Raw genomic sequence first — 17,362 nt, 5'->3', positions numbered from 1 at the left:
TTCTATCGATCTCTCTATCTATCTATCTATCTATCTTTCTATCTATCTATCTACCTATCTATCTATCTATCTATCTATATATCTATCTATCTATCGTTCTATCGATCGTTCAGTCGTTCTATCTATCTATCTATCTATCTATCTATCTATCATTATAGGTCAACTTTTTTATAGGCAATTTTTAGGTCAACTATCCTTTTAAATTGATATAAAATTTCCCTTAAATAAAGAATGACCCATATATTGGGATCATAATTAATAAAACATGAGGAAGATGTACATACTATAGTATCTCTGGTATATAGTGATGAAACAGGAGATTCAGCACCATGGACAGAAGCAGCATAATTCAGCACTATGGACAGTTCACAGTCACCTCAAAGCAAAACATCTCTGCCTAATCCAGACGAAATGAGGAGAGGAGGAGAAAAACACACACAATATTTCTGCTCTGTCCAAAAACAATGAGGAAAATAAACATACATAAGAGGCTTAGAAAGACAAACACCGCATTCGTTCCCCTGCCACAGTCTTTTCATTTCTCCTTTTGGGCACTGAAGCAGAGGTTAGATAAACACAGGGATGTGTAGAAAGAAATGCATTGTATTAAGAGGCGAGCAGTTCCCTCAAGGCGAATGTATTAATTCCTTCTGCTTGCTCAGCTCTCCGCACAATGTGTGTTTTTTTTATGAAACATTCTGCTTTTATTGGCGTTTTTACAGGCAATACTGCCACAGGTGTTTGACTGCATTATAACAAAACACTAGAGGAAGTGCTCAGGAAACTCAATCTGAGCCGCCCGTTGAAACCAAAGAGCGAAATCAGAAACACAATCGATAACAGGGAGTTTAGCCACTGCTGATTGACTAGGTGGACTATGAGAAACGGCATTCATGCTCAGTGTTGTTCAGCTACAATAAACAGGAACGTAGAAAGGAATGTAAAGGAATAGCTATACCTAAAATGTAACTTCTGTCTTCTTTTACTCCTCACATCTCTTTCAAAACCCATATCCATTTCAAAACGTAAATACTCTCCAATTATTGTAATTTCATGTAAAGGTACGACCAGGACAATCTCCAAAATGTATTCTTTTGTGTTCCACAAGACAAGTCAAAGCTTCAAATGTGTCACACTAATGCAGTTTAACAGCAGTAACTGAGAGCCAAGTAAACACTAAATATTACTGTTCACAGATCTGTGATCTGCATTGAATACAACATTTGTTGCTGGATTGAGGAAGCTATTTTTGGGAAATGGCGTCAACCCAACATAACGGGTAAATATCTCTCCTTTACCTTGGGAGGAGACATGATGTGGCTTGAAAAGCTGCCATGAGGACTCGAGTTTCTTAATGTTGTGGTAAAATACAGGAGGGAATGTGGAGATGTGGACCTTTCAAATACCATAAAAAAAAAGCAGCAAAATTGTTCGTAAAAAAGGCTGTAGAAAGAACTCATTTTGATACTGGGACTATTATCAGTTATTGTTGAAATATGAGATTAATTTATTAATTCAATGGCATCTATTTGTTCAAAAATACAGTAAAAACAGCAATATTATATATTCAGTATTTTATATTATATTATTTCAATTTAAAATAAATATTTTTACTTGAATACATTTTAAAATGTAATTTATTCCTGTGACGCAAAGCTGAATTTTCAGCATCATTACTCCAGTCTCCAGTGTCACATGATCTTCAGAAATCATTCTGATATGCTGATTTATCATTATTATTACATCACTATCAATTGCTGCTTCATTTTTTTTTGTGGAAACCTTAAAACAAACAAATAAATAAATAAATACATAAAAAATGTACTGACCCATAATGTCTGAACAGTAGTGTTTTTATATTGATACTGAGATTGTTTCAGCTATATCACTCGCTCCTATTTTTGACACAAAATACATTGCAATGCAACAAACGTGCTGATTCTCTGGCCACACATTTATTACTGGCTGTTCAGCGAGTATAAAGATCCTGTGGACCATAAGTCACATTAGCAGTCAGATTTCATCTCTATAGCAAGAGAAGAGCAGAGAGGTTTTGACACTGAGTACTTTCAGCAGTAGTTAGTGGAGATTGATTGTTCAGCAGGGGATAATCTTGAAGAGAGCATTCAGGAGGTAAATCACATCAATACTGTATTTCAAACACAAGTGGATGGAAGTCATGGCCATAGACACAGTCAATATCCTCACCGAGGCCTCGCATGCGCTGTGACAGGCTTGCTTCGGCAACCATACAGAAACATACACAAACACAAGTGTTATAGCGCACTAAAAGGACTGGATCAAAGACAAAGTGGCTTTGAAGGTGTGTGTTTGTGTTGTAAATGTGAATGTGTGCATTTGGAGCGAGGTTCAGACGGCGACAGAAAACAAAATGCACAATCCCATAGGGAGGAAAACATGTTTGCTGCAAGTCATCAAAGAGAGAAAGATAAAATGACATTACATCGCAATTATTCCAAAACATTTAACATGCATGCATTGCCCTGTATGGGGTGAAAGCATGGGTTATACCCACAGTAAAGTAGAGAACACTTCTGTCTTTTTTTAGGATGTTATGTAAGAACTGAGCTAAAGGGAAAATGAACACAAAGAAGTATATGTCTAGTTCATAGGAATAGTGAAAATGCTGAGAAAAAAAAAAAAAAAATGAAAATGCCGAAAATGTCCTCACCTTCAGGTCAAGGTGTAATAAGTTTATTTTTTATTGGAACAGATTTGGAGAAATATAGCATTGCATCACTTGCTCACCAGTGGATGCTCTGCAGTGAATGGGTGCCGTCAGATTGAGAGTCCAAACAGCTGATAAAAACATCACAATAATCCACAAGTAATCCACAGCACTCCAGTCCATCAGTTAATGCCTTGTGAAATGAAAAGCTGCGTGTTTGTAAGAAACAAATCCATCATTAAGATGTTTTTAACTTAATACCATTGCTTCTGGCTAAAATAATACATAATAACGCTTCCTGGTCTGAATCAGGCGAGAAATCTGCACAGATCAAACACTGTTTACAAGTGAAAACAGACCAAAACAGATCTAAACAGATATGTTGGTGGATTTTGATGTGAGAGGACAACAGGTGATGGACTTTTTCACTGGAGGAAGTGTTATTATGGATTAAGGACTTGTATTTTGGCCAGAAGCGACAGTTTGAAGTTAAAACATCTTAATGATGGATTAGTTTCTTACAAACACGCATCGTTTGGCTTCACAAGACATTAACTGATGGACTGGAGTGGTGTGGATTGCTTGTGGATTATTGTGATGTTTTAATCAGCTGTTTGGACTCTCATTCTGACGGCACCCATTCACTGCAGAGCATCCATTGCTGTAATGCAATGCTACATTTCTCCAAATCTGATGAAGAAGCAAACTCATCTACATGTTGGATGGCTGAGGGTAAGTACATTTACAGCAAATTTTCATTTTTGGCTGAACTATGTATTTTACTACTTGGCCAAGAATAAAATCACATTGTGAGTGACAACAAGAAATCAACAAAACACTTGGCCATATCCTTTGTTTCACTTTTCCTTCACTCCCATCATGAGTCTGATCTGGACTGGAACTCATCTCTGAATCATCCAGGTCTGCTCATCATGTTCAAAATGAAGACCAACATAAATGATCTGTCATGTCAAACGCATTAATGAGCAGAAAGCGACAGCCTGATTGTGTTGACTCTGGCTCTCAAGAGAATTTAGCAGTCATATTTTATGTCTCTCTTCAGGACAGATTTCTCACAGCTGCGGTGCAACACAGGACAGCACTGATGAAATCACAGCACAAATATGTTGAGAATTTTTCCCTGTAAAAAAATACTTGTCTTGCATACTAATAAGAATGAAATTGTGATGTTTCAATTACTTTATTTTTATATATATTTTAAAGGGGGCATATTGTATGCTTTGTCATATGATGTGGTAGAATAGAAAAATTGAAGGACAATAAGGAAATGTTGCAAGCCAGATTTGAACTAGCACCTTCCACATGAGCACCACAACTCAATCCTTCATGGCCCTTGAAAATAAGGATGAATTTCAAGGCTGCATTTGAAATGGGACAACCCTTGTCGCACGGCTGTGACGTATTCAGTCTTTGAATGCAGCCTTTGAAGGATGCAGCCTCTGAATTGGGACACAGCTGTTAGAACTTTAGAACTTATGTAAATTCCTCTATGTAAATGACCTCTGCTCTGATTGGCTAGAGAGTATGTGAGCAGCACAGAGTTGGCTAATGTTCCCGCATGTGAATTCCACATTGCGAAGTTCAAACCATATTCAACTTTGATTGTGTTTTCCATGTTATGTCCCTATCTATTTTAATGCACAACTCTAACGAAACCTAAGGTAGGCAGAGGAGAGAATACACACACACACACACACACACACGTCACTCTTGTCGTTTATGGGAAGCCCTGTCCTCTCCATTGCCTAAATTACACACACCAATATGAACTCACATTCATTTTGGCCATGGAACATACATAGCCATTATAAATAAATAAAAGCATTAATTACTGAACCAGAACTCTTGAATGATGCAAATTATAAAAATAAATGTAAACACATTAACATCTTTAAAGCATTTTGTAAATATATAATTATATAATTTAAACAAAAAAATCTCTCTTTCTCTCTCTCTCTGTCTCTTTATACAGTATATATACATATTAGCGCTGTCAAACGATTAATCGCATCAAAATAAAAGTTTTTGTTTACATAATATATGTGTGTATACTGTGTATATTTATTATGTATATATATAAATACACACACACATGCATGTATACATTTCAGAAAAATGTTGTTCATATATTAAATATATTTATATATAATATAAATTATGAATATATAGATGTATGTGTACATATAGATGTAATGTAAATATTTTTAAAATGTATACTGTATGTGTGTGTATTTATATATACATGTAAAATATACACAGTACACACATATATATGTGACCCTGGACCACAAAACCAGTCATAAAGGTAAATTTTTCGAGATTTTAGGATAGGATAATATTTGGCCGAGATACAACTATTTGAAAATCTGGAATCTGAGGGTGCAAAAAAAAATCTAAATATTGAGAAAATCACCTTTAAAGTTGTCCAAATGTAGTTCTTAGCAATGCATATTACTAATCAAAAATTAAAGTTTTGATATACGGTAGTAAATTTACAAAATATCTTCATGGAACATGATCTCTACTTCATGTCCTAATGATTTTTGGCATAAAAGAAAAATCAATAATTTTGACCCATACAATGTATTTTTGCCTATTGCTACAAATATACCCCAGCGACTTAAGACTGCTTTTGTGCTCCAGGGTCACAGATTATGTAAACAAAAACTTTTATTTTGTACGTGATTAATCGTTTGACAGCACTAATATATATATACATATATACATACATATATATATCAAACATGCAAAAAAATAAGAAATCAGGAAGGGGGCCAACACTTTTTCACACCACTGTATACAAAAACATTGAGAAAGCACAGCAAACAGTGAGTGTCAGAAAAGAAGATCTGAGCAGGAGTGGAAGGGCAGCAGTGACTCACGGACTGGAGGAGATCCACACACTCAGAGAAGAGCAGAAGACATAAGCGTGCTCCAGTCTGGGCTGTGGGAGTGTGCGGAGGGCGGGACGCATGCTGGCGGTGTCACGACACACAACGGGATGTTATGTGTACAGTATGCATGTGTAACAGAGAGAGGCGTGGGTCCGTGTGCTGTGATGTGTGTGAGTCAACAGAGCGCTGGATGACTGCTGCGCTGCTGAGTGTCACCGGCAGAGACACCTCCACAAACACTACAACACACCACAAACCCACTCCACACTAGAACGCAAACGCATCTGTGCACGCCTGACACGCTCGCAGGGAGAATCAAACGTCTGAGGCCAATAGTGGGAATTACGGAAGCCCATTTCTGACACAGAATTAAAAAAAAAAAAAAAAAAGGTAACTGCTACTGCTCCTCTCACAATGCAGAGAAAAAAGTCTGCATTGCAAGATATAAAGTCGCAATTCTGAATTTATCTCTTGAAATCTACATTTACATCTAAGAATTGTTCCCCCCCCACCACAAAATAAATATAAAAAAATATATGACAGAATTTTTTCCTCAATATTCAGCTTTTTTTTTTTTTTAGAATTGTTGAATTTTATATCTTGCAATTTTGCACCAATCTAAATTGACATCACGCGCCTTATATGAGAAAAAAATCATGAAAAATGTATAAAAGTCATAATTGTGAGAAAAAAGTGTGAGAAAAAGTGCAGATTAATGTAAAAGGTGGACATTATCATTTAGACAGCTTAAAACAAAAACAAAAAGAAATAGTTTTTTTTGTTTAATTGAAGATCTTTTAGCTCCCCACAAAATTCAAGAACAAATCTGCATAAATATAATAACAAATAACATCAATAGGAAAACAATAACAACAACAAGTAATAATAATAATAATAATAATAATATAGTTGTAGAAGTAATAATAATAATAATAATAATAATATTTTTATTATTATTACTGCTACAACTATATTATTATTATTATTATTATTTATTTACTTCTTTATAGTTGTTATCAAATCATCATATAGGTTATCAGACACTCAAAAATGAAAGATAATCTGCAATGGCATTGGTAATTAAAGTGCAATATTAGCCAGTCTTCATTTATAAATTCACAAGGAATACTGCAGCATCATAAATAGTTCCTACATTTTTTTTAAATCCTACAATTCTGTTAATTTACAGGTTTAAAAAAATCTAATGTTTTCATTATGGTCTAACTTTTGGACCCCACATGCATTCTTGAGACACTGTGGCAGTATGTCTGCCAAAAACCTGAAGCGGTATTATGTCAACAAGTTTAACTAACTTTACGTAATTTGCTCATTCTCTTCAAACAGGGAATGCAGAAAAGCTGGAAATCAAGCTTGCATTGCTAAAAGCATCTACATTCACGCACTCGCATAGATTATGTTTTGGGCCTTGAATCTCAAAAAAAGAGTGAAAGCTGCTCTTCTGAGCCTGACTCTCTAACTCTCATTGAAGAGGGTGTTTTAACTCCCCAGGAAGTTTAACTTCATTGATTCCCATGCTGAGAGTGTCAGGGTGACAGAAGCTCTTAATGCAGACAGCATGATGGACTGATTTCTAAGGCTGTACTTTGATTCGGTTTCAAAGAACAGCTCAACGCCTTTGGTACGAGACAAGAGACGAATTATCCCAGTGCCTCCTATTCTTCTCCAAACCTCGTTTGTGCTGCTCCTCGTAACATATACAGTATCTGTATGTTCTCTCATTTCAAGAATAAAAAAAAGATATAGATTTTTTGAGGGATTAAGCCAAAAATAGTAATACAAAGAATATTTTAAAATAGCCAAAATTCACCTAAACTTGTATTCTACCCAAGCCGATGGCAGCTGACTTGAGAAAACTGATTTGTTTATTAATACTATTCAAATTTATTATTATTATTTTAGTCAAAATAGAAAATGAAACAAATTAATTTCACCATAATATTACTGAACTGTAAATGACTTAATTTTAATAACAATAACAACAATAATAATAAAATAATTTAAAGTGCCCCTATTATGGGTTATGAAAGGTTCATATTTTGGTTTTGGGAGTCTCCAACAACAGGTTGACACGCATGCAAGGTCAAAAAACACTTTCATTGTCTTATAACATGCATTTATTTTTTAGCTTACTTGCTCAACGACTCCCAAATGATTCGCTCAACGATTCATTTTTCCAAACCCCTCCTTTGCGTGACGCTAATCTGCGGTGATTGGTCAGATTGGTCTCATTTCCATGTCATCATGCCTGTAATGCCTGATAAAGCAGTGTTTGTGAGCGTAGTGCTGCTTTGTGTACAGCGTTACCGGGGAAACCACTATTTTTAACGCTCCAAAAGCAGCACCTAGTGGCAAAGAATGAATTTGCATTTTCATTCAGACCAACTCGAAAAGACCAACAAGTGGGCGGGCAATATGCTAATGTTTCACGTTGACATCAACATGAAACGGCTTGGGATTCGTTTTAAAAACGACTCGTTTCAATGATTCAGAGTCGACTCTTTCTTTTGAGAGACAATAACTTTATACACGGTGCACTTTCAGATTTAAAACTTTGCAGGATGTTTTCATTCACTTAGAGCTGTGTTACACACTGCATGAAAGCTAATTTAGAAAAATCCATAATAGGGGCATTTTAAAATACTAATATTTATGTTTGTTATTTTAATTGCTTTCAAATGTTAAAACCATAGAGCTTTTATTTTGATGAAAATGTTCTCTTTTATTGGCAACAGATTTAGAAACTGTTCTTATTTACAAATTTGTAAATTTTTAAATGCATGTTATAAGCTTTTTGTTTTTAATTTAAATGTTACATTTTGAAATTTTGTTGTATGCATTTGTCATTTTTATTTAATCTCTTTATTTTTAAAATGTGTATAGGTAGTATTTATAAAGTTTTAGCTTTTAGTTTTGGATCTGTTTTTAGTTGTTTTAATACTACAATTGATTGCTTCTGTTGTCCTCATTTGTAAGACGCTTTGGATAAAAGTGTCTAATAAATGACTAAATAAATAAATAAATAAATAAAATAAATAAGCGACTCGAACTCACAGCACTTCCAGATATGGAGCCACATTTACTGCGAACGAGTAACTAAAACACTGTCATCATGAGTGGCTCGCATTAAAGGATCATAACACATCAGATCACGTTTATATAATTGCAACGTCTTTGCAATTTGATAATCAAGCTAACCATATCAGGTTCTCAGGCAATGTTAGAATTAATACAAAAATGACCAGCCAACTGGCGAGAACCACTGTTTGAAATACTCGCCAATGCAGATTTTCATTCGCATTTGACACTTGGTGAGTGTTAATTTCAGGCCCCCGATACTAACTTAGAAGAAAAACAAAATCTGAAGAAATGTCAGAATCATAAGAATCATGTTCTCAGGGAGCTGCCCTGAATTGGAGTGGAATTATGGGAACAGCGAGGCATCAGCGGTCATTAGTGGCGCGCAGGACGTGCCAGCGGACAGGTGGGAGCCGAGCAGGTGTTCATATACATGCATCTGGAGCTGCGACAGACAGAAGACGACTTCCTCCAGTGAATTATACAGGAACAGGAAGACAAGACGAAGCCCACTGCTCCTTCATTAGGTTCACCAGCGGAGAGAAAATGAAGTTTGCTGTTCTTTTAATGGCTTTTAAATAAAACAGCATGATAATCCATAGGCCTTTGATAGATTTAATTTCTAGGAACATGTCCAGCGCACCAGATTCCAGTTTCTCCAATCATACTGTGCAAATGGGTTTCGCCTGCATGTGAGCAACTTCCGGTCTGCACGTCTGCCGTAGATCAAATAATAAAGCTGGAGATTTCTTAACTGGAAATAAATGAATGGCTGATGTTTTAACTGGAGTCCAGCCATACATCCATTCATTTATTTTTCAGAATAAAACTAAGGTTTTTTTTAAAGAACCTAACACTGCTATTCAGTAAGGAAGCAATACATTTGACAGTAAATACATTTTAAATAAATGCTGTTAAGCAGCACAACTGTTTTTAACATTGATGATAATCAGAAAAGTTTCTTAAGCAGCAAATCAGTATATTAGAATGATTTCTGAAGATCATGTGACACTGAAGACTGGAGTAATGATGCTGAAAATACAGCTTTGATCACAGAAATAAATTACATTTTACAACATATTCACATAGAAATGTTATACTTATTTATTTTTGTTTGCTTATCATATAAAGAATCAAAATAAGATTCACAATGTTACAGTTTTTACTATATTTTTTATCTAACAAATGCAGCTTGATGAGCAGAAAAGACTTCTTTCAAAAACATTAAAATCTTACCCACTTTTCTTACCATCTTTCCCAAAGGGGAAAAAGGGAACCATGCACAAAATGTTATTCTGGGATGTCAACCATCTCTTCTTATTTCTCAACAAACTCTACAGAATCCACAGGTCACAACATCTATATTTTGGACCAGTACCTGTCTTTGGATGAGGGCCAAACTGTCCCGGGCCCTGTTCAGCAGCTCCTCCACAACTTTTGGGTCTTCCACTGTCCGGTTCTCCCTGAAGGCATCTCGTACCCGCCGTAGAGCGTACGTCCTACAGAAGCAAGAGATCAAAACAGCTCACTTGATGTTTTAAATTTGCTTGCTCTTGCAAAAGTCACTGCCACAATTTTGGGAGTCAAACTGGCCAAAAAAAGCAAAAGGTTCATTGTCTATTGGCAAAAGTCACTCAAGCTTTTTTTGGTGTGATTCAGCTATTGCTGAAAACAATGTGATTCTGCATAATTTGCCATTTAACTGCAAATTAATCACAAACCGTTTTAAATTACTTACAGTTATTGCCATGTTAGTCTAATATAGAAACATGCATGAATGAGAAAATAAAGCACGGAATGAGCTTGATGTTAAAAAGGGTTATTAAGCGGAATAAGACGTGAAATAAACTTAATGTGGTGCTCATTCCCTTATTGTAAAGTGAAGACAAACTCAGTCACATTTCTTCTGGATGACAGAGTTCATTAGCGCCAGTGCTGTGCGTGCCACATGCTAATAATGGAGCAGTCATTAGACAGCTAGTTACTAAGCTGTAAGGTAGCTTTGCACATCTGCACTTCTGGGGTGCGAAAAAGCGAGGAGGAAGCCTATCTCCAGGCTTTTCATCTCGAAACACGAGCAGTGTGGGGCATACGCAGGCCCCAGTGCCATGCCAAGATCAAAGTCTCGCCTGGCACCCGAGGAACCACCTCCACAAGACTAGGCAGCTCCGCTCTGACAGCCAAATCCAAGCTTCCCACCATTTCATGGGACAAGGGGAGAGGAGGAGGGAAAAAAGCCAGGGAGAAAGGCAGAGAGGTGAAAGAAAATCTGCAAATAATGAGAGAGAAACCCACAGAGAAAGAGACAGACAGAACAGGTGAGAGCACACTCATGCGAGAGCTGAGTAATCTTAGATCATACACTAAAAAAACACCAGATGACAGATGCAAAATTGTGTCTTGAGAAGGAAAAGGGGCAGTTGCTAGTTAAAGAGCGCGTCATCTTTAGAAATACCACAGTGACAGACACTTCAAAGGAGTCAAAATTGAGCAGCCGGCTTTGAAGCACTCGTCATGTGCTTTTTCAACAGCTCGTGTGTATTAGTGTGACAAATCTGAGGTTAAAGCCATGCACAACACAAGTAAAATACGTATGTACATCGAAGTCATACACTTTCTGGATATAACACATTATTCTATATTCCATCTATTATTTGCTCACCTCATGGAACACGTACACTGATGGTTGCAACCATCTTATTGGCTTATTGAAAAAGCATGACTCTACCTATATTTTGGCAAATACCTATACATATCTATACATACAATCCCCTCAGTTTCCAGCTGAAATTAAACTAGTGGCAGTAAAACACCAACAATGCTTTTTCCTTTTCCACACAAATTATAATTAAGAGGCAAATTAATATTGATTACTAAAGATTTATTTTTGTACAATTCCTTGCACAATACTACGGTAAGATCTTAAAACACTTTTACCATAGAGCATGATTTGAGAAGTAATAGATTTTGATGTTTGCGTCACTTAACAAGTTCCATATGTATGGCTTTTCTGATGTAGTAAACTTGCTCAGTAGCGCACCTGGTACAGCACTGCACTTGCAACGTGAAGTGAAGGTACGAGTTTTGTGAAACACGAGTTATAATAAAAGAGATAAAAAAACAGATATTTCATTTCTGAACAGCCACGATATGTACAACAATCAACATAATAAAACACTTTTCCAGATTCCCATGTGTTTCGGATAAAACTGAACATGTTCACTGGGCATTTCACTTTGAAAATGCTGTGAAACATGCCAGAAGCAACTTAACATAATTTAGCAGAAAAGTCTCTCTAATGAGCATGGGTTGGTTTCTTCAGTGAAGTCCACTTGTAATGTTAGTCAAAGTTTTTTAATTCCTATTCACCTTCACGTGACCATTTACTATTTTCTCTCTGTACCTTAAAGGGGTCATATGACGACATTGCTAAAAAGAACGTTAGTTTGTGTATTTGGTGTAATGAATTGTGTTTACTTGGTTTAAGGTTCAAAAAACACATTATTTTCCACATACTGTACATAATTATTTCTCCTCTATGCCCCGCCTTTCTGAAACACGTTGATTATTACAAAGCTCATCGGTCTGAAAAGCGAGGTGTGCTGTGATTGGCCAGCTATCCAGTGCGTTGTGATTGGCCGGATACCTCTAGAGTGTGACGGAAATGTTACGCCCCTTACCATATTTGGAATATCAGCTTCCATGGTGGCGGTGGCAGGAATACTACAGCAGTGAGAATAAAAGTTACGCCTTCTTTCATTGCGTATACATTTTGGCTGGTGTTATGCAAATCTTCACACATAGTGATGAAGATTTGTGGGGGCGTATTTGAATGAGGCATTTTAGGAAGGCGTGGATGAGTCTTAACTTTTAGACAGAATATCTCTTTGGGTTTGAGATTTTAAAAATGAAAATTCTGTCAATAATTACGCACCCTCATGTCGTTCTAAACCCGTAAGACCTCCGGTCATCTTCGAAACACAAATTAAGATATTTTTGATGAATTCTGAGAGCTCTCTGACCCTCCCATAGACAGCAATGTAATTACCACGATCAAGGTCCAGAAACATAGCAAGGACATCGGTAAAATAATCCATGTGACAACCGTAATTTCACGAAGCTACAAGAATACTCTTGCGGATACGTTGTTTTCGTTCAAATTAAAGCGTATCTGCGTGACGCAGCTGACACAGAACAGTATACGCTGTTTGCGTTCAGTGGATATTCTCCAAAATGGCGCTAGGGTGACGTGGAGGAGACAAATTGTTGAATAAAGTTGTTATTTTTGTTTTCTTTGCGCACAAAAAGTATTCTCGTAGCTTCGTAAAATTACAGTTGAACCACTGATGTCACATGGATTATTTTACCGATGTCCTTGCTATGTTTCTGGACCTTGATCGTGGTAATTACATTGCTATATCTTAATTTGTATTCCCGAAGATGAACGAAGGTCTTACGGGTTTGGAACGACATGAGGGTGAGTAATTATTGACAGGTGAACTAACCCTTTAATCTCTGCGACCTTACAGATCTTATATATGCACAGACAGCTTGTAAGATTTCAAAGACAACAGGAAACATGAAATCGCATCATATGACCCCTTTAAGAGGAAAAAAAACGTTTTTTATGGTTTTCTACTATAGCTTTAAAATTTCTGCATTCACATGTCCCTTTCTATGAGTTTATGGGTTGTGGTTTTCCAACTGGGTTCAATATAGGTGGTATTTTCACAAAAACTGCTAGGAAACTTGATTTGATTGTTGATTTCAATACACTGTCTAATGTTAGCATTTTGCTGAGCTAACAGCTTGATGCTTTTACATGCATAAAACATACAGATTTTGGGTAAAATTGTGCATTTTTATTAGGCTGAACATTTTTGATCAATACATTTCAGAAGTGAATTAAACATTTAAATTTAAGATTTCTCTCAACTCTGCCCGCCACCTTGCATTCATATTAAGAGTTTGATGCACTGCATGATGTCTTACAGTTTGGTCAAGTGACTAAATGATTAGAGGCCATTAAAAAAACAAAAACTTTTACCACTCTTTTGTCTGGAAAGCAAATCTTAGATCAACTTTACAATACAATAGAGGGATTTGCATGTTTCTATATAAAGTATAGCCATTTTAGCTCATCACATTCTTCAGTTTACATCACTAGCCATTACATCGAAGACCCAGTTAATAATAAACCACTCACATCATCCCTTCCAGGCAACAGCTGATAGATATTTTCAGTATTTTCAGCCATCTGGCTTTAAGGTCATCAACAAGACAAAGCATTTGTCAAGAGGAAAACAGACAGCGATCTGTAGATCCATGGTGAATTCTGGTTGGGGCCATTGGACAATTAAGCAGTAGGTCTTTGTCACCAGCGTAGGCATGGCTGATTCATCGAGCGGCACGCATATTGAATCCTCAGAGAGACACTCATCCTCGCTGCCAAGCATTCAGACTTAAATATGAGCCATGATGCGCGTGACAGAGCAACGAAACGCTTGTGTTTTTAAGCGAATGCGTCATATTGTCGGATATGCTTAAGCTGACCTTAAACAAAAGCATAATGTGGCGTCCGATTGAATGTAGCGGGTGGGAGCGTGATTAACACTTGGGCAGCTGAGAGAATTATATTTAGGGAGATGAACAGGAACTCTCGCTTAAGATCTTACGACAGCAGATTAGCAAACTCTTGTTCTGTAGGCGACAATTAGCGTAGCGTCACCCATGGGCAGTTAAACACACAATTAATTCAACTCACCAACACAAAACATGAGTAATAACAGGCATCTAAAAGAACATAAAACAACTTGTTTCATGGTTCTGTGAAGTGGAACCAATTATAATGGCTTAATATTTAATGTCACCTTCAGCTGTAAATACACAGGCCCTGTATTACTAGCTAAAGATGCTTCCTGCCCCTGAAATGCATTTAACACGTACAGCTGAAAAATGATGAGCGTGGCCAAAATGTATTTTAACAGAACTGTGGAAAAACAGAGAGATGAGGAAAAAGAGGATACGATGAGAAGAGAAGCAAGACAAGATGTGAAGAGACGAGAAGAGAGAAAAGAAACAAACAAAAAATGTCAAGAGACCTAACGAGACGAAGCAAAAGAGGAAACATGATGAGGAGCGAAAGAGAAACAAGCCAAGAAGCGCAAGTGAGAGTGAGATGAGAAGTGAAGCTAGATGTGAACAGAAAAGAAAGGATGAGATGCAAGGACAGATAGAGAAACAAGATGACGAGGAGAGAAGAAAGGAGAAGTTAAACAATACGAATCAAGGACAGATTAGTCTCAAAGATGATAAGGACAGAAGAAAAAAACAAATAAGAGGCAAGACCTGGAGAAAACAAGGAAGATCTTAAGTAAAAAGTAGAGATGAAACAAGATGAGATGAGAGAAGAAAAAGCCACAACAATGAGAGAAGCAATGTGAAAAGAAAATGAAAAAGAAGAGAAGTGAAGAGACAAGAAGAGAAGAAAAGAGACGAGACAATATGAGACGAGTCTGAAGCGCTGCATGCAGAGCTTGTGGTGGAGATGAACTCTCAGAGATCAAACCCTCAGAGATGCTACTGAAGCTCAGCATTAATACTGAAGCGTTCAAATTACGGCTGGAACATAGAGACGCTGCACTGAGACTCGACAGAGACTCGTGACAGCCCATTATCATCAGAAACGGGAGGATGCGCTCAACTTTCAGCAAACATATCACCTGCCCACATCCTGCGAAGATGCCAGCAAACACCATTCTGGAAAGAATATTTGGGTGGATCCAAAATACGATCATGAAATGATTTGCTGGCACTTTATCCATAAATCTGAGCAAGAAATCAATCATTTTTTACAGCCATGGAAGCATTTCTCAATTTAGATACGGAATCTGAACACACAGAACAAACGCAGTCACAGTAAACGCAGCATGTCAAATGAACAGCAAGCTACGAGGAAATAAATGGCTACAAACAGAACAGAAAATAGCCCTCCGTTTCAAACAGGCGTCACGGACACCTCACTGGCACAAAGAATTCAAACGGCTTGGCAGGCGAGGGCTTTCAAGAAGATCTGTGAGATTTCACACGCAAATCTGCATGATGTGAGCAGAGCTGATCCCTGATCACTTATGTATCTGTGGCTTTTAAAGGTTTGTTTCTTGTGAGCTGAGCACAAATATGTCGTCATTGGCTCTGCACTAATGTCGAGCCGGAGGACCACGGGGGAGGGTTATATTTAACGGGAAGATGCTTTATGTAAGAGCTGCCCTACTTTCTGCAGTCTACACTTGCAGCCGTATTGTTAAATCTGCAGTGTGTACCGTCCTCTCCTCAAAAAGAGTCTCTCTTTCTCTCTGGGTGCGTGTTGTGAATCTTATTTCTCGGCAGATGTGATATTTTTCTTTCCTTCCGTCAAAATCAACATCTCTTTTATACTCCCTTCTCAATCATTCGCTCTCACTGACTGAATTTGTTTGCAGCTTTCAATCATCTCGCAGTCGCTCTGCATTTCATTCACTCTTTCCCTTCCATGCATCTCTCTCTCTCTTTCTCTCTCTCTTCACATGCTGTTTCAACTTCTTTCCTCCTGCGTAAATTTGAGAATTTCACATCACATACACACGGCGCTCAAACCACAACCTAAAAAATCCCATTTGAAGGAGTATTACACTGCATATCTCAAAAATGCCAAATCTGAGTTACCATCAGCATGTTAAAAAACATAATGAATAATTTAACAGACTATATTACACCGTTATTAATCAACATGCACATTGGGTTTCTTGCTAAACCAGCCAGAATTACAGTGAAAACAATAGGCCTCATTAATGAAACGAGCAGAATGGATTTCTGTGTAAACCGTGACCCTTCATTGTCATTTGTTTCTTCATTAGAACAGATTTTTAATTTATCAGTGTGAAGATTCTTCCAAATGTCTCCTGTTGTATCTCACAGATGAAATAACAAACAGCATGTTGGTTTGTGACATGACAGTGAGTAAATGATCACAGAATGTACATTTTTGTTGTGAATTGTTATTTTAAAGAAATAGCACACCCAGATAAACAAATGCTGAAAATTTACTCACCCTCAGGCCATCCATGTGAAGGAAAAGGCTGTGTGTTTGTAATAAATCTATAATTTAGACATTTTTAACTTCAAACTGTTGCTTCCGACTAAAATACGAGTCCTTTATCCATATTATTGCTTTCTCCAGTGAAATAGTCGTCTCATCTGAATCAGGAGAGAAATCTGCACAGATCAAACACCGTTTACAAGTGAAAACAGTCCAAAACAGATCTAAACAACTGTGTGGGTGGATTTTGATGTGAGAGACAACAGGAGATGGACTTTTTCACTGGAGGACGCAGTATTATAGATTCCACAGTTTAAAACTAAAACACCATAATGATGGATTTGTTTCTTACAAACATGCAGCTTTTGACTTCTCAAGACATTAACTGATGGACTGGAGTGGTGTGGATTACTGTGATGTTTTTATCAGCTGTTTGGACTCTCATTCTGACGGCACCCATTCACTGCAGAACATCCAATGCTGAGCAAGTGATGCAATGCTACATTTCTCCAAATCTGATGGCCCGAGGGTGAGGAAATATTCAGGAAAGTTTAACTGATATATCGATTTACTAAGACATTTGTT

At 37.1% G+C, this 17,362-nt stretch overlaps 1 protein-coding gene across 1 annotated transcript in view; it reads right to left on the bottom strand.

Moving 5' to 3' along the window:
• LOC107653796 (LYR motif-containing protein 4B-like) overlaps window positions 1-17,362 on the bottom strand; it is a 54,722-nt gene that overhangs the window by 34,904 nt on the left and 2,456 nt on the right. The window contains exon 2 of the mRNA XM_016440619.1: window positions 10,079-10,199. Within this exon, the coding sequence (XP_016296105.1) occupies window positions 10,079-10,199 (121 nt within the window). The remainder of the gene's footprint in view (window positions 1-10,078; window positions 10,200-17,362) is intronic.

The sequence above is a fragment of the Sinocyclocheilus anshuiensis genome, unplaced genomic scaffold (genome assembly GCF_001515605.1).
Source record: "Sinocyclocheilus anshuiensis isolate Anshui unplaced genomic scaffold, SAMN03320099.WGS_v1.1 scaffold79, whole genome shotgun sequence".
In the NCBI taxonomy this organism is placed as follows: domain Eukaryota; kingdom Metazoa; phylum Chordata; class Actinopteri; order Cypriniformes; family Cyprinidae; genus Sinocyclocheilus; species Sinocyclocheilus anshuiensis.
This window is presented reverse-complemented; position numbering and strand designations above follow the sequence as displayed.